This window comes from Odontesthes bonariensis, chromosome 9, assembly GCF_027942865.1.
Source record: "Odontesthes bonariensis isolate fOdoBon6 chromosome 9, fOdoBon6.hap1, whole genome shotgun sequence".
NCBI classification, from domain to species: Eukaryota; Metazoa; Chordata; class Actinopteri; order Atheriniformes; family Atherinopsidae; genus Odontesthes; species Odontesthes bonariensis.
This window is the reverse complement of record NC_134514.1, coordinates 31,714,541-31,733,376: the sequence shown is the minus strand read 5'-3', so window position 1 is coordinate 31,733,376 and position 18,836 is coordinate 31,714,541. Positions and strand designations below refer to the sequence as shown.

Genomic DNA, 18,836 nt, shown 5'->3' with positions numbered 1-18,836 from the left:
TTCACAGGTGCTGACCGACCACTTCTGGTCCCGTTTCATCCGGCTGTATCTTCCTGGTCTGCAGTCCCGTCAGAAATGGCAGTCATCCTCTGCGGACATCACCAAAGACTCTGTAGCGATGATCGTGGATCCACAGTTGCCACGGGCTTCCTGGCTCATTGGTCGCATCTCCAAGGTTCACCCCAGTGCGGATGGCCACATCCGGTCAGCCGACATCAAGGTAAAGGACAGGACCTTCACCCGACCTGTCGCCCGGTTGGTGATCCTGCCAGCCCTCCCAGGAGAAGCCAGTGGACAGTCGCCTTGAGTTTTTGTTAGTGGTAACCTTTTGTTGTGAGCAAATGTACTTCATACATTTGGGGGCGGCTGTACAAAAGGCCCCTCTGTTTCAGTTCTTTCTACGTCTGAATAAGGCTGTTTTAGTTTAATGCGTTATTTGGTTGTAGTTTCGGAGTGTCCACCAGGGGGCACTGCAGCCTGTTATGTGCTCGTACCGCCAGTAGAGTTAGACATGGTCTCAGAAGTTCGTTTCTCCTGGTGAATGCTTCATGCAAAGTGTGTGTGATTCCTGTCAAGTGTGCGTTTATGCAGAAGTAAGTTTGTTCCCTAACATGTGTGATGTTATATGATCTGTGTGTGATATTCTGGTAGTCGATTTAAGTGCCTTATTTGCCATTTGTCTTTTTCTGTCTAGCTAGCATGATTCAAGCTAACTCATTCTCATGCTGTTGGGTAGACTGTACCTAGTGTGTATATTCCTTAGTTTAGTGTTTATGGCTTAAACACTCATACACATTCCACAAATACAATTCCTGTGTATTTGTGCATTTGTATTATTCCTGTGTATTGTTGGTCAGTAAGGACAACTTAGTAATTGTGTATTTTATTTATGTTTATTTCAGAGACCACACAGACACACCTATATAATACGTGTCACACCTTTTGTCATCCTGTATTCATCTGATGTTCAATACAAACCTAAACGTCAACCCTTGCCTCCTCATTCTCTCCATCCATCTGCACATTCATCCTGGCCCAAGTAGTGCTCTGGCCGGCACTCCAGAGTAGTGACAGCTTAACTCCTAAAATAGAGCCCATACAGTCCTTTACTTCATTTCCTCCACAACACCTTCCTTGCCACTTGAAGGAGTATTCCTTGGTTTTTACCTCCAGACCGCTCGACAAGTTGACAGGGGAAAAGAATCACATCAGTGGGGCTTGGAAGAAGGGAGGAAGTGGTATACACAAGGCTGAGATTGGGGCATGCTGGCATCAACACATTACATGTGTTGGGTAAAACTGATGGGCTTTGCACTGAATGCCAGGTCAAAGAATGCAATGCAGGAAACACACTGACCACAGGTCACGCTGGAGAGAACAGGGAGATGATGATATACAAAACATCTTGAAGGAAGAGGGAATGCAGGGCAATAGAATTGAAGGTCTTATGATGTACCTAAATAATGCAGAATTGATGAGCAGAATATAGGCTGTGTCACATTTCTTTCTTTATTTCTTTATTTTATTTTCTATTTTCATATTATTTTTTCTTGCCATGCCATGACTTCACCTGATCACATCACACACTCCTGTGCAGTAGGTGGCGATATACAAGTCTAAATTGTGAACCGCCATTAAAAGAAGAAGAAGAAGAAGAGAGAGAGAGAGAGAGAGAGAGAGAGAGAGAGAGAGAGAGAGAGAGAGAGAGAGAGAGAGAGAGAGAGAGAGAGAGAGAGAGAGAGAGAGAGAGAGAGAGAGAGAGAGAGAGAGAGAGAGAGATGATGAGTGATTTTCACTGAGGCACCGCACTAGACAGCTACAACCGGCAGCTGTGGTCCTTTTCCACAGCGCTGTGGAGGATTAGCAGCCAACATGCCAACTGTCGGATTAAAAAGAGACCTTCTCTTCAAAGCATTGGGCAGAACTTACAGTAAGACATATTGATATCTTTTCCAGCCCCGAATAATGTCTGTCAATCGTCCTCCAAGTTATTTTAGGCTTAAAAATAGGAGTAAATGAGAGTTTTAACTGAACTCGCTGCGAGAGTTAGCGACCATTGACTACGTGCTGACTTCAACCAGCCACGATGCGTTATCACGGCTTTCATGAATATTATGACAATATAATAATATAATAATAATATAATAATATGATATTTTGCACCATATAACACTTTTAATATCCGCTCATTTCTACTGGTCTGTGTGTAACTAAGACTGTAATGTGCTGTTATCCTAATAATGGATGTCAGTGTGGTTGCGTCATTTCCCTTGGCTCGGGTTAAATGCTAACAGGCTGCTGTTCGGGCACCAATGAGCAGACAGCAGCATGAGTGGTGAATTATAGACAACCCTGGATCGATGACCATGACTGTTTGTTTCTTGTTTCAGCTGACGAGGAGTTCGACGAGTTGTGCTTTGAGTTTGGGCTGGAGCTGGATGAAATTGTAAGTAAACTACTTTGAATTAGATCGAGCCAAAGTGCTTCTTGGTTTGTTGTAGACGATGACCGCAAAGCATTTTGTGGTGTACATCTCAGGAATATAGTACAAGTAGACCCGTTTAGATGAGTTCAGAATGTCTGAAAAATTATCTGTAGAAATCCCTTTGCTCTGCCACCATAACAGACCTCAGAGAAGGAGCTTATCAGCAGAGAGCAGGGCGACTGCAAGGCGTCAGCTGCATCTGATGTCATTCTGTACAAGATTGATGTACCTGCCAACCGCTATGACCTGCTGTGTCTGGAGGGGCTGGTTCGTGGACTACAGGTCTTCAAGAATAAGTGAGTCAAATGCTGCTCAATAGAATAAAGATGCTATTTTAATTATGCAAAACTCCTACTCCTTTTGCTCCTGTTTGGTATTGAAAATATTATTTTACAACCTCTTGCTGCGTTTTTGCAGTCAATCTTACTTCAATATGAGTAGTTATTCATTATAAGTCCTGTGCAGTCAGACTTGAGTCAGTGTTGACATACAGGTGACATCTGTATTTCAGGTTGGAGGCGCCTCGTTACAGACGCGTGAGCCCAGTCAGTAAGGAACCTCAAAGGCTGATCATCACTAAAGAGGTGTGTGGACCCATTTTTTTTTTTTGTTTGTTTTTTTAAATTTCAAATAGTTTTCAAATCAGAAACAAACCTGCGTTTTGCCATGGGAGTCGGTGGTTGTTGTACCGATGTTTGTTGTGTGCAGACGGCAGCAGTGCGACCCCACGCTGTGGCGGCGGTGTTGAGGAACATCACTTTCACTCAGGAGCGCTATGACAGTTTCATCGAGCTGCAGGAAAAGCTACATCAGAATATCTGCAGGTTGTGTGTGTGTGTGTTGTGTTGTGTTGTGCATTAGAATCTTTAATTTAAACAGTGAAACCACTGAGATCCATTATTTATTTTTCAAGAGCGTTTTACCCAAGGCAGCAGCACAGTTACAACCCCACCTCACATGTGCATCGTAAGCTTCTAGCATGGTTGCCATGTCGGCTCGCGCGAGCAGTGTTGATGACGTCACAACTTTGTGCCGGCTATTTATAGTGGCGCGAGTCGATGCGCCAGTAGTTGCAATTTTCTCCGTCACAGAGGTGTCGCTGCTACGTGAAGGTTGCCGCTACTCTACAACCACGAACGTCGAGAAGAAAACATTGCCACTGTCAAGAGCAGGAACACTGTCATCAATGATACTGCTGCAGTATCTGGAAGATGAAATGCTTACGGTAGCCGTCCACTGTTCCGGCACGTCAACTTAACTCGCCGGATTGGATGCCTAGTCTCGCCGTGTTGCTACTACAGTGGGTGTGTACAGAGGGGCGTGTAGAATGGCTCCGGGGGAAAGTAAATAACTTGTGATTTTAACCAACCGAAGTTTCTCCCTCTAAAAATTTGAGTTTTGGAGGGAAATTAATGTGTATAAATCGTCAGCAATGGAACATTATTTCATATTGCACCATGGATCCGGATCTGCGAGCGAGGAGAGCTGCTATTGTGCTGCTGCTGCTGCGACACAGGAGATCACATGATCTACTGTCATTGGATAACGCACTCCGTCTGCCGTGGCAAATTTGCATAAAGTTCGAGCGAGCCCAACTTTTTGACGTGCCGCAGGTCCCCCGCTCGCCGTGCCGGAATCCCAGCATGCTTTGCGAGCACGGCGACAACGATCGGCCGGATTTCATTGAAAATGAATTGAATGCGTTGGATACGGCTTGACGTGCCGGAATAGTGGACGGCTACCGTTAGTGGGTTTCTGTGTTTCACGAAGTTTGTGAGCCAAGACAATTCAGTCAATAGAGTTGAAGGTCTGAAGCCCCTGGCATCACCACTTGGAGTCTCTGCCCTCTTCTTTGTCTTCACGTATCTGTCCCGTAGCTTCTTCCACACACTCTTACAGAACTCTCCCTCTTTCCCCAAAGTTCTGCCAATTTCTGTCCACAAGTTTTGGTCCCTGTGCTCTTTCACTGCAGTGTCGTACAGGTGCCTGTACAAACGCATGGACCAATTTGAGCCTGGTCTCAAATTGGTCCATCCGGTTTGTCGTTCTCAGCGCAGCCAAGTTACAAAATTCGACTGGTACACGACAACGCGCTGCGCCGCCTTTTCATGGTGCCCTACAGGCCTGAAACGTCATTGTGACGTCACGGGCCGACCGTGCCGTGAGCGACGCATCAACTATAAATCCAGCTTTAAGTGTCCACCTCAGGTTGTGGGAAGAGACCAGACAGCAGGACATTCTGAGATAAATGTTGAGGAAGCAGTCCAGAAATAGAATTGATATAAATTGTTTATAAATGATAAACACACTAACGACTGCCTTTGTGTGTAGACAAGAAAGAGCACCTAACACAGTGTACAACAGGCAGTAGTGAGGAAGAGATTTAGAGTTGGTGCCTGTGGATGTATAACAGGCTGTAGAATAACTTTTTATAGTGAGACTGCTTCAGATGAGAACTGTTAAGGTGGGGTATGAGATCTTGGAAAAACGGTTCCTGCAAGCTATATTTTTGAAAATACACAACCTTGCCTCTCCTTCAGCCCACCCCTCGAAACCACGCCTTCAAAACACATGAACGAGTCACGAGTCTGTGAACGTGCAGGGGGGAGGGGTGAGGGGGGCTGACGGTTGATTGGCATGTCAGAATCCAATAGAATCCAATACTTCTATTGGTCAGACATTTCCTCTTGCTACACCCTCTACAATGGACTAAAATATATATTTTTTTCCAAACATTCTATTTTAGTGGGTGCAATGGGGTCGTGAGGAGGTTTTCAGACAATATGATAAAAAATGCTCCAGAAAACATCTCCTACCCCACCTTTTAAGGAGTTTATAAGCTTGTGTTTGTCTTCAGTCAGCACAGGTGTGCAGCAGGAACTGAGCACAGATCTGTCAGTTTGTGGCTATTCAAGCTCAGATTACATAACAGAGGCCATTTAAATGTTTGTCAGAATAGAGCCTTCGGGCGGGAACCTGAAATGTGATTATGTCGGAGTCTACAATGATATTCAGGTCTCTAAATGTAAGTGGGGATTTTGAAGAAACATTCCTAAACTTGTGATTAATGTCCTGTTTTTGTTCCTCTGATGTGATGTTGATTAACAAAGAGTTAGGAGGCGGGGAGGCAGTCTCATGGCAGATATAGACATATACACTTTGAGCAGTTGATACATAATCAGATCAGCCCAGAGGCATCTTTATTCCAGCTGTAATCTATATCTAGACTTTGCTAACATCTTGTCACCCACCTGCTTCATACAAGCCTGAATGAATTGTTCAGCTCAGGTGAGACACTTCTCTGCTATTTGCACATCGTTAGTAATGCTTTTTCAAACCACTTTTATTTGCAAACATATACAACTTTCTATGGACCAAGTAATGTAGAATGTGTATTTTGCAGATTTTTATGTCGCGCAATTAGTTTTTACTCAACTGAGTTTTCACAACCGAAATAGACTGAAAGTGTCCTTGCCGCTGAAGCCTGGTACTGATGCCCAGTGCAAAAGATGTTTACAGCTACCCCCAAAACTTGATAATTTCCTCTATTACACACAGTGTACAGTGTTTATATGCATCACTGACGTCTAATTTCATTGGTATTAACTGTGTTTGTGCAGGAAGAGGAGCCTGGTGGCCATTGGGACCCATGACCTGGACACCATCAGTGGGCCTTTCACCTACACAGCCAAACCTCCCAAGGACATCAGCTTCAAGCCTCTCAATCAGACCAAAGAGTACACTGCAATGCAGCTCATGACTCTCTACAAGGTGAGCAGCTGACTCTGCTGCATGCTGGTCCAAAGAGCAGCTTGTGTTTGTGAGCAGTGCTGACCCAGTGTTTTTGTTGGCTTGGTTCATACAGACAGACAGTCACTTGAGACATTATCTTCACATTATTGAAGACAAGCCTGTTTACCCGATCATCTACGACAGCAATGGCATCGTCCTGTCTATGCCTCCTATTATCAATGGTGAGTACTGTGGTTTTATTTTCTGTTGCACACATTTTATCAGTTGGCGACCAACTTTGTGCTTAAAATATTCTCAATACATAGCATTTGGGAATTATGTACCCTCTTGAACTAATGAAATCGGTATTGGATATAGAAGTCATTTTGAAGATTTACTTCTAATTCATAGTAGTTGCTGTCCAACGAAATGTTTGTCAGTGCTAAATACTCACTTCTGTTGCAGGGGACCATTCAAAGATCTCCCTACAAACGAAGAATGTCTTCATTGAGTGTACAGCGACAGACCTCACCAAGGTACAACAGGAGAATAAAAAATAAACTGTCACTGTTAACGTTAACACGAGTATCTGACTGGATCTTGACCATGTTCTCTCCAGGCAAAGATTGTGTTGGACATGATGGTAACCATGTTCTGCGAGTATTGTTCACAGCCTTTCACGTAAGTCTCTATCTCTATCTCTCTATCTCTACACTTTCTGATCCTTCCTCTGCTTTTTAGGGTGAAATATTAAAAACTCACTCTTATTGCAAAGCATTCATGCACTAGCCTCATATGAGTTGAATAAGTTTTCTGTATGTTTCTGCATTTGCTGAGTAAAAGAATAGCGATTCATGTAGGGCAGAAATGTGTAACTTTCATCCTGTGAAAGATGTTTCCCATCGGGCTTCTTGCAACAATCTATTTCATCTTCCAGATCCAAATATTTGGTCATTTCACTTTGTCATTATCTTTCTGTTTAGTTTGTCTTGCTGAGCTGGCCCTGCTTTGACATCATGATAAATTCTTGTAAGAACTTGAATATCTCTCGTGGAGTCTGTGTCATGTTTCATATGTTCAAGATATTGATTTACTTTCTTCAAGTTAAGTAACATACCTGGTTCCATGTTAAAAGCTCAGTGATTTAGTGCCACCAAGAGTGAAGCAGTGAGCGATATATTTTCTTCTCTCTCTTGTCCTTAAGGGTGGAGGAGGCCGAGGTGGTGTATCCAGATGGCAAAACCTGCATATACCCAGTACTGTATCAGCCTGTAGTTTTTTTTTTTTTTAAGGGACATTAGATTTTTGTAACGTTTAGTAACTGTCTGTTGATGTTTCCTGGTTTTGTTCTTTAGGAGCTGGCTTACAGGAATGAAAAGCTGTCCAGCGAGTTCATCAATCGAAAAGTTGGCATTAAGTGAGTCCCTTTGATCTGCTGTATACTGCTAAACATATGTGTAGATGTGGGTATTTAGTTTGTATGCGTGTAATATGCAACAAATCTATTCAGTGGCCCCAACACTCATTTACATTTCTTTGGGTTTTTTTTCAACTTTGTTCATTTTTACATCTTGGCCTGTATGCAGCACTCAGACTGAGCACTCACCTGTTTACTGTTGCATTTCATGGCTTCTAAAGACATGGGAAATGTCAGCACTTACCTGTGTGTAATTTTCTGAGATGAGATGACTTTTGTTCACTCTGCGTCAGATCACCACGGGGTGCACCATCAGAGACCTCTTAAATCCCACTTTGTCTTGAGATGTGCTGCTTTTCTTTTTTCTCCTTTGGACAGTGAGTCAACAGAGCGAATTGCTCAGCTGTTGACCAGGATGTGCCTCCTCTCTCGAGCAACTGGTGTCGGCGATGAGATTGAAGTTGAGATCCCACCCACCCGTTCAGATATCATCCATGCCTGTGACATCATGGAGGATGCTGCCATGGCCTACGGTTTCAACAACATCACCCGCACCACGCCGCGCACCTACACTGTAGCTAACCAGGTAACTGGTAGGGGTGGGACGATATGTTTTGGTCACGATTCGATTTGTATCACGATTCTTGATAATTGCGATTTTACAAGAATTAGGGCTGAACGATTTTAAGAAAAAATTGAAATTGCGATTTTTCTGGCAGAGATTGCGATTTCCATTTCAACCACGATTTATTTTCTTTAAATCAAGTTTCAGTGTAAATTAATTCAATGCGGCTGGCCCCGGTTCGACTCCCGCACCGGGCGGCCCTGTGCTGCGTGTCTTTCCCCTCTCTCTGCCCCCTGCTTCCTGTCTCTCTCAAACTGTCCTAACATTAAAGGCATAAAAAGCCCCAAAAAATAGCTGCGGTCGGCAACTTTTTTTTTAGTCATATTAGCTTGAACTGTCATGGGATTCTGGAAGTAGAATATTAAATAGGCTGTTTAGGAAAAATAACGAAATCTGTAGCTCCCTCTGAAGCCTGTAATCATGCTTGCAAAAACCGAGCGCTCCCGGCTGTTTTTAACCAATCAAGTTAGGGTGGAGGAATCCTACCTGTCAATCACAGCTTGTGCACACGCTGCTGAGCGTGAGTCTGCCCCAGCTTGTGTGCGCTCACACTGGTGTGAACTCACGTGCACAACCTCGTCCACAGAGGGGGAGGGGTTTGGGGGGCGATTCGGAGCTTGTTAGAGGTTGGAGAGGGACCTGAAAGTTGTATCAGTTCGAATTTTCCGACTTTAGACTCGGAATCTTGAAAACCTGCCGACGGCAGCTTTTCAAAAAAAATAAAAAATAAATAAATAAATAAAAATTATGCACCAAAAAAAACTGCAGCTTTGACGATCGCAAAATCGTGTTGTCTGAGATCGCGATTTTCGGTTGAAAACGATAGATCGTTCAGCCCTAACAAGAATTGCTATTCGATATAATCAGTAGGGGTGGGAATTGCCAGAGAAACCACGATACGATATTATCACAATATTGCGATATGCTGAGTATTGCTATACCAAATATCACGATATATAGCAAAATTTTCAGCTGCAAAGGATACCAACATAATTAATCTTGATCAACATGCTTATCTGTTAAAAAAAAAGTTTTCAGTCAATTCATCTTACTTCAAATATTTATTCCAACAAAATGGACAGCTCATTCAACAAGTGCAAACACTCAGTTAAAACTGAATATAAAAATAAAACATTTCTGTCTTTTCCCAACTACAATAGAAAAACTACAATAGAAAATATCCTCTTTACCTGACCAACGTAACTGTTTGTATTTCAGTCTAGTCAATTTCTTCCGTGTGCGCATTGTCTCATTCAAAGTGAAGATTTCACTGCCACTCCTTCTCACTTCGGGAGACAACAGGGCTGCACAAATTGCAGGCTGTTGTTCAAGAAACCTCAGCCTTTCGTATGCACTATTCCATCACGTGGTTACGTCAGTTTTGAGTTTGTGGCTCGGAAGCTGCGACATTTTCTGCTTTAATTCCAAAGCGTGGTTTGCCACTGTATTTCTGTTGAAAAAGGCAGTGATGCGCTGCACTCTCGCCATAAGCCTGGCTACTATTGGCAGCTTTAATGCCTGCTGTGATGCAAGATTAAGTGTGTGGGCGAAACACTTGACATGGACGTATCCCGCTAACTGAATGGCGACACACATATTAGAAGCGCTGTCTCTTACAACAACCAAGTCTTTGTCTGCAATCCCCCATTCTTCTGCTGCATTTCGCAGGAGGTCTGCGATGTTGGCCCCGGTGTGGCTTTCATGTACCGCTCGCGTTTGGAGTAGGCTACATGAGACTGCAGTTCCCAGTCCTCTGCGATGTGGTGCGATGTTACAGTCCTGTACTAGTCCACTGACCTCGACGTCAAAGTTTCACTAGTTAATGCAACCATTCCTGCTGTTCTCAAGGATTCTTCAACTTCAAGCTTAGTTTCTCGGTAGAGTTTAGGCACAGCCGTCTCGGTAAAGAAACGGTGAGACGTAATCACATACTTGGACTCAAGCCTCTTTAACATGTTGCAAAACCCGGCATTTTCCACCACGCTGAATGGACGTAAGTCTTTCATCATGAAATAAACAATTGACTGAGTTAACTTCCTTGCATGCTCAGAATGTGAAGGTAGCTTTGCTAATCTCGGAGTGTCCAGTGTCGGTTGATTTTTCTTTTTCTTTTTTGCAAGCGCTGGTTTTGTTTGGCTCCCCTCACCTGCCAGTGGTAGCGGGAGAGGTGAACTCTTATGTTAGTTGTGTTCCCGGAGTATTTCACTTTCGCACGATAGTCCCTGCAGATTGCATGTGTCATGTCAATGTCTTTCTTTCCCTCTTTGTTCAAAAGTCCAAAATAAGTCCAGACACTTGACTTAAATTTTGATGGCGCATTTATCAGTTCTCCTTCCTACATGTTGCTGTGCTGTGATCACCTATGACCTAGTTCACGTGCCAGCCAGATCTCACGTGAGCCGCGCTTCGCTGTGTTGAGCTCACCAGACAGTGAACGGTTAGCACCATTTAGTGGACTAAAGTGGACAATTGATTTTATTTTGGTGCATAATACAGAGTTTATTTTTATATGTGTATGTGACCAAAATATTAATATTTGGTGTCTCTGAATCGATACAATATCGCTACGCGAAATGTCGCAATGTCTCTGTATCGATATTTTCCCCCACCCCTAGTAACTGGCTTTGTTTCTATGTTAGCATCTTCTTTTACATCAACCAGTACTGTTTTATTCCATTTGTTATTTTAATTAATTTTCCAATGTGTTTGGTCACAGTTTCCACTTAATAAACTGACAGAGCTGTTGCGACAAGACCTGGCAGCTGCTGGATTCACAGAGACCCTCAACTTTGCCCTGGTGAAGAAACATGAAGACACACAAGTAGCTTTTTTTTGTATCTGTGTGTCTTCATAATGTGAAAAACTTCTCATTCTGCTGTCCCTGTAGTGTTCTCAAGAAGATATAGCAGACAAGCTTAGAAAAGACATCTCAGAGACCAGGGCGGCTCATATTTCTAACCCCAAGACAGCAGAGTTCCAGGTAAGACACCGTATGATAAAAACCCAGTACAGTCAGTACTTGCACTGGCTACATACCCAGTTAGTACAAGATTGGAGTCTTTCAGAACCATCAAAACATAAGAGTCATGTTTTAGGTTTACCTCGCATGTGCAGGAAGTTTGTCCATGAAGCTCATTTTATCCCTGGCAGACTTCACCATTTTTAATTGAACCTTTTTGTGTCTTGATAGAATGGTGTGTGTGAAACAAAGACTAATGTTGATCAGTCACACTTTATGCTGCATAAACACTAGGTGATTAAGTTATTCTGTTCCATCAACTGCAAATGAGTTGACTGCAAAACCCCATGGAAAGAGTTTTTCTGTTGGCAGGCTGTCAGTTTGCTATCAGAAATAGTTTAGATTTTTTATGAAGTCTCCGGTGAGGGAACATGTGTATTGCTGAATTATAGTGTGAATGCTTGGTGGACACAACCTGTATTATATGAAAATTCACTATACATCAATAACTGATGTGAAATCTGTCTCATTGATCTAGAGAAAAATTAGCCACACACTCCAAATAATGTGTTTTTTTTTTTTTTTTAAATTTATCTATATTTTTATTTTAGAAAATCAGAAGGATGAAGTTATATTGAGAAGTCAAAAACCAACCACAAACTCAGAAGTTGCATTATTTTTATTTTTATTTTTTTTCCATTAAGAGGGCGCTGTCTCCCTCTGTATCTAACTGCTTTCACATTTCCAACCTGACAACAGTTTTCTCCACCAGGTGGCGCGCACCACCTTGCTGCCGGGCCTACTGAAAACTGTAGCTGCCAACAGGAAGATGCCCCTTCCCCTCAAACTATTTGAGATATCTGACGTGGTGCTGAAGGATGAGACCAAAGGTTGGGATCTGCATGTGTGAAATGATGTAAAGAAGTAGACTTATGCTGAGAACCTGTTGGTATTTATGGGCACATATTGAAAATGGGGATTTAAATACATAGTGATCCTCATGTTGGATGTAAGAACTCCCTGAAATGTCATTTAGACTATAGAATAATTGAAAATTGCACGAATGTTACAAATGTAAATATACAAGAAAGGCATCACTTTGACCACATTTGAAGGTAATTTTTAACAATCGTAGCATGATAAGTTGCTGGTGCATCTCTGCTGTTAATGTCCCTCACCCTGCCTACCATCAGATGTCGGGGCGAGGAATGTTCGGCGTTTCTGTGCCATTTACTACAACAAGAGTCCGGGCTTCGAGGTGATCCACGGCCTGCTGGACCGAACCATGCAGCTGCTGGAGGTGAAGGCGGCCCGCGGACAGGGTTACCACATCCAGGCTGCAGATGGTGAGAAGCCCGGGGAGGGTGGGGGATGGGAACCAACCACCAGGAGTAGCAGATTTTAGAAATGTACAATCTGGTGAACAATAATCTGGTTCATGAGAGGTGAAAAGGCAGGTTTTGTGGAGATTATGTAAATCCGGTCTGTGACTAGTATTGTTGTTGTGTTAGCAGAGCATCTTGTACATGGCTGAGGGGGCACAGTTTCCATGGCAATGACATGCGCTATTCAGCTTCAGCTCAAAACTGGCTTGCAAAATGAGTGAGCAGTTTAAGTTAAGTCTTATAGAGGGCTACAGAATCGGATATACAAGAGAAAATCCAAACCGCAAATGTGCACAGCTGTAACTCGCAGCACAACATTTAAAGAGAGTAAATAAATCCTGTGTTGTGTGCACTCACTTGGTCTCTTTCTCTCCCCTCTACCTGCTCTCGTCTGTTTTTCTGTGCTTCAGAATCTAGACCAATATGAGGAACAGACAAAAGCGAAACACTAACTAGTTCTAACCTGGTGAACACAGCTGCAGTCACTTTGCAGGGACAGTGTTAGTTGTGAAGCTTCTGCCGAGTGACTTCATGCTGTCGCTATAAGCTGTGAACAGTGAAGCAAAGATGAAAGCTGACTGCCATAAAGAAGAAGATGGGATGTTGTTTAGATATGGGCTATCGGTGAAAGAATTCAGAGATGTTGCAACTTGTTACATGTAAAAGTGACAGAAATATTAATGTAAATGGAGAACTTGAGAAAGAAGTTCAGACCCAGTGTGTGCTGTTCACTGTGTGTCCTTTTGATAGTTTTCTACCTGCTTAAAGTACAACCAGTTTGCTGACTTCTTAATTGCAGGGATGTTGCTCTATTTATGTTAACGACTTAGGCTCACTCACCTGAAATGTGTTTGCTTTAATACAAATTGGGGTGCATCTTCCTTTTGTTCAAAAATCTCTCATGGCATTTCAACATTTTTATACAGATACTAAGTATCTGATAATCCTGTTTAAACCCAAAGTGTATCCATACACGGCCTCAGGCCTGGTTCCAAAGCTGGACTTACCATCACTCCACAAGTTAATGCGGTTATCTTCGGAGTCTGCAGCATTGATTGTATGTACACACACATGAACTGGTACCTTCTCAATGATTTGAGAATGTTGGCTTTAAAGCTCTCCTTCAGTCCATCAGGGAAGCCAAACACTGTTCTGTCGCCAACAAAAAAAATCCCACCCGTCTGTCAGCTTTGGCGTTACATGGAGTGGCGGACCAAGAACACAATTGCACTTTTTCTCTGATGATGAAAATAATCTGAGTAAGAATGTGACTTTAAAAAGGCTTCCCTCAGCCTTCATGAAAGGAATGAATTAAATAAGTCAGTTGCATCAGAACTCCAGGACTTTTGATGACTTTTTGGAAGTGGCGCAGTGTTACTCACATAAAAGTTGTACTTAAAAGCAGAAAAGGGTACTAATCTGTTTATTCCTGTGAGACTGATAATCAGAAGCGTAAGCCGATCTGTATTCACCCTGGCTTCCATCTGCTAAGAGAATCGCACCATTTGAGTGTTGGATTCCTCAGTTGCTTCCTGATTTATTTATTATTATTATTTTCCACACTCGTTCACTCCTCATTCTATCTTACCTCTCCACCCAACTCCTATTTCCCTCTTCCCTTGGCTTGCAGTCTCCAAGGTCGCAGTGTAGGATATCTTTGCTTCCGCTGCCGGCCTTATTGACTGCCAGTCAGTGGGCTCAGGTATTGGCGAATGAAAGATGACTGCAGAGAGGGTGGTGGAGGAATGGATGAGATGAGAGGGGGGAAAAGACTGACAGCTGATGATGTAAGCCTGAAAGAGTGGGTAACATCTGTGATGTGGGAGGATGCACAGGAGTCACATCACCCTCTGCAATACTGAGCAGTGAGACAGACGGACACATGTCATCCATGATCTGGCAGGCGCACATACCCTCAATGCAAGAGCTGAGATGAACAATTTCTTAGTCAAACACACAACATACTGGACACACACCTTGACTATCCTGCTCTGTTTCCACACTCTCTGCACCATTGGCACAAATCCCCCACGTCTCAGCGTGTCCCTAACCCCATTGTGAGCTTATGCTGCAGTCTGAGAGCTCACCTGATGCATGTCTTCAGGATGTGTCTATCAGTAGTGAGGCTGCACTTCGGCTACCCCACGTCACTCCTGGGGAGTACGTGTCCGCTGAGCTTCTGCCACCCAGCGCGGAAGAGGCAAGATGTGCTGAGTCGGCAGAAGAGGAAAAAACACTTGGGAGACAGATGCCCGTGTTTCACTTAACAACTGTGTCCAATGCATAGTCTCTGCCCATTTGTCAGGCCAGAGACTGCGATCTTGTGACCTTTTAATTTTTTTTGCCAGTCATTGACCTTGTGTGTTGAACCTGCCTGTGTTTTGAAAGACAGTTATTGAGATTCTAAAGATGAATCTTATTCTCGACATCAAATATTCCAGAAACATAATCAAAGACATAAAGACGGTAATGAGCAGACCTTTCTTAAATCAATCAGACTTTGTTGGAGGTGAAGAGAACATTAATGTCATTATCCAGCCTGTTAGTGTGACAGAATGAGGAGCAGCCTCCTTGTTCTTTGTTCGCCCAATAGACGCACAGTTTTCTTGTGTAATAATTAATCAGTATCAGTATTTTAAGAACTCCTAGTTCTGGTTTAGCTCCAGTTAAATTGCTACAGTGAAACTGTTGATGTTGGAAGATAAACTAAATATTTCGAACAGATACTGCCTGTGGATCCAAGTTAAGTGTTTACTGGTAAAAGCCAGACGCACACACAGGTCAGCTGCAATATTGTGAGCTCAGAAAAACCACAAATAACAACAAAATCCTGAAAACAGGATATACAAATTCATTACTCCTTAAAGTAACTTATATTTGTAATAATTTTAGTTGTGTTAGTAGCTGCTTGCAGGATTAGGCATTATTTTCACTGAGTGGTTTTCTAGCTTCGTTAAGAACAGAGATAACTGACTTTTTGGTTAAATGGTGACAAAGACACCTGCGTTGGTGAGGATCTAACTTTCCTTTCTGCTCTGCTGGAAGTTTGAGAAGTGGGTGGAAAGTTGCCAGGCTCGTGTGGAGGATTTTCATTGACTGATTGGTTAGTTAAGATATACCAGAGCTATTTATATAGTCGCCATGGTGTCCCGCTTATGGTGAAGTAGGTGACGTGTGAACCGACGCAAGCAAAATCCACCAGTTGGATATCCGGACAGACACCCAGCTGGCCTGGCGTCCTCGCTTGAGTCTTATTATTCGTCCACAGTGATGAGTGAACATGTGAGCAGTGGGCTCTGGAACCCATTAGAAAGGCAGCGTGGGAAGAAGCAGTGAATTGTGGTAGGATGCCACGTCTGTGTGTGGTGAGGGGGGTTTGTTGCCATAGCAACACTCCTGTGTCTTATCTCTTGACAAGTCTGTCGTTCCATCCGTTTTAATGCGTTTCTGAACTTTAAGTTTTGCGTTTGTTCAAAGTAATCATTGTTAATGAATGTGGGTGAACAAACAATGATCAAAGATAAAGAAATGCTGCACGGTATCACCCACACTCTTACACATCACGGATTTTCTGAGTGAGTCACAACAGGCATGTCCTCAGTGCTGGGGAGACGAATGAATGCTTCCGCATTAAAGTAAATGCACTTCAAGCAGACCTGTAGAACCAGTATGAAGTGTCAGGATCCCAGAGACTTGGATAGTAACGCAGTGGTCAGATAGTTTGCCTCAACACTCGTTGGTTGTAAGTGAGTGAAGACGATGATCATTTCAGGAAGGAGGCCACTGTCAGGAGCTTTAAAGTAGAGGCCTGCTCGGGACAGAATTTACAGTCCCGCCCCCGCCCGCACCTGTCATATTTTGTCCCGCTCCCGCCCGCAATTTCCGCATGATTCAGACGTTCGCATTACTTCTCACAGAAGTTCTTGTCATTGGCTTGAGGAAAGAAACATGCTCTTAGCTGCGCACAACACTGCCCGATCCTTAACGTGGGGCACATAGTGCAGGAGCGCATTAGATGGCACAAGCAGCTATCACAAGAAGCAAAGGGCAGCTGATTTCCCTCTGCGTCATACACGAGCGAGAATGACTTCCAAATATCTGATTTTAGAACTTTTGACTTTTTAACGGTGAATGTACCTCTCTTTAAACCAGCACTTACTTCAGAAGCATTGTGTGCTTCACTAGAACTAGAGGAGCTCTGCTCTTCTGCCATGATCGGAGAGCAGAACGGAAGAGTCTTAACACGGAAGAGCAGAACGGAATCGGAAACCTATGTGAGATTAGACACATCCGCAAATGTAGACATTTCATTTTTTTATTAATAGGCCACCAAATAAAATATCCAGCACAATGTAGGCCTACTGTATAGCCTATGTGATAGACATAAATTAATAATTTATAGCTTTTATATTAAACACGTTTTTAGTTAGCGGGACTGCAGCTTATCACCGCTCCCGCTCGCCCGCGCCCTCAATGAGCTTTCAAAATGTGTCCCGCGCTGCACTGCTTTGCGTTGGGTCCCGCGAGTCCCGCGGGAGTGCAGGGCTCTACTTTAAAGTCCAGTGACAAACTGGACTGTAGAAAGATGAGGAAACGTCAGAAACGGACAATTATGTTAACCTTATGGTATTGGTCTGTTGTTCCTTTCAAGTAACAGATTTTTTTTGTTTGCTTCCAGATTCCACTTTTTTCCCCGGTCGCTGTGCAGAGATCTTCGTCTGTGGTAAAAGCGTGGGGCGTCTCGGAGTCCTCCACCCAGATGTCGTCAACCGATTCGAGCTGACCATGCCCTGCTCCTCCCTAGAGATTGACATCGAGCCCTTCCTGTGATTTCACCTTCCTCAACCTTTACCTAAAACTTTTCTAAGCTCTGTGAAGAAAACACAAGACAATTAACATGTGAATGTGTGGTTTCTGGCTGAGTTGTGATGCAGATAATCTGTTTAACTGGTGCACAAGTAAAAGGACCAATTTGTACGTCACAATAATGTAGTGCTGTTGTTTTATATCTGAAGTACAAGGCTGTTTTGACTTAAGGCAGAAGAATTAAAGCTGAACAAGAGTTCACTGTGTTTGTGCATCTGTGTGTGGGCCTGTGCATGCTGGTCTTAATTTAGGCCTATTCTGCCTTGGTTAGCACGGGGTAATTAAGCTCAGTGTCTCATTACCTGTTGCTTTGATTCTTTCAGTGGCCACTCTGCTGAAAGCCTCCTCACACATGACGTCTCCATGCAGGAAATCATCAGGCACAAGTTCTCCGCGCAGGGCAAATCCCAGCAAGACCCACCCCCCCACCCACCTTCCACAAAAACTGTGTTTGGTGACATGAGCGCACAAGCAGGCCTCAAAGAGCTCAATGACTTCTTGGCTGACAAAAGCTACATAGAAGGTTTTGCAGCATCCCAAGCTGATGCCTCAATGTTCGATGCCATCCCGTCTCCCCCCTCACAGACCTTCTGCCACCTCCGGCGCTGGTACAACCACATCAAGTCTTTCCAGATGGAGAAGGCTCATTTCCCACCAGCCAAGAGTCAGTTTGTACTTCCACAAACTCCCCCTGCCTTGACAAACAACACCAGTGATGATGACATTAACCTTTTTGGCTCTGATGATGAGGTCGAGAGCACAGAGGCTGCTATAATCAAGGAGCAGCGCATCACCGAGTATGTCGCCAAGAAGTCTAAGAAGCCGGCACTCGTTGCCAAGTCCTCCATCCTGCTGGATGTCAAGCCCTGGGATGATGAGACGGACATGGCCAAGCTGGAGGAGTGTGTCCGCAGTGTCGGCATGGACGGGCTTCTGTGGGGGCAGTCCAAGCTGGTGCCAGTGGGCTACGGTATCAAGAAGCTCCAGATAGGGTGCGTGGTGGAGGATGATAAAGTGGGCACGGATCAGCTGGAGGAAGCTCTCACCGCCTTTGAGGAATATGTTCAATCTGTGGATGTGGCTGCCTTCAATAAGATCTGAATCACAAAGAATAAACTGAGTGGTCCATCTAATGTTTTCTGATCTTGGCTTAACATAGATTTTGGAAACAGTGTTTAGTAGCGTTTCCCAAGTCCATGTACTCTCATTTAAAAAGAGGATTCATGCCATCAGACATCAAATAAAGCCATTCGAACTTTGACAGGGTGCTGTGCAGCTTTCTTTGGTCTGCATGCGTTTTTAACAGGAGAAAGAACACAGACCTCTACTGTTGAAGCATTATTGGCAATCCAAAGGGAAACTGTTGC

General features: G+C 43.7%; 1 protein-coding gene across 1 annotated transcript; it reads left to right on the top strand.

Moving 5' to 3' along the window:
• The first annotated feature begins 1,802 nt into the window (after positions 1-1,802).
• farsb (phenylalanyl-tRNA synthetase subunit beta) lies at positions 1,803-18,730 on the top strand. The gene is made up of 18 exons (XM_075474018.1): positions 1,803-1,930; positions 2,391-2,446; positions 2,627-2,781; positions 2,997-3,069; positions 3,194-3,309; positions 6,106-6,256; positions 6,351-6,459; positions 6,683-6,753; positions 6,837-6,898; positions 7,422-7,473; positions 7,573-7,634; positions 8,013-8,220; positions 10,976-11,056; positions 11,147-11,239; positions 11,991-12,108; positions 12,412-12,564; positions 17,282-17,429; positions 17,793-18,730. Exons 1-18 carry the CDS (start codon positions 1,873-1,875, stop codon positions 18,568-18,570), a joined length of 2,544 nt encoding a protein of 847 aa, XP_075330133.1. The 5' UTR covers positions 1,803-1,872; the 3' UTR covers positions 18,571-18,730.
• The last annotated feature ends 106 nt before the right edge of the window (positions 18,731-18,836 follow it).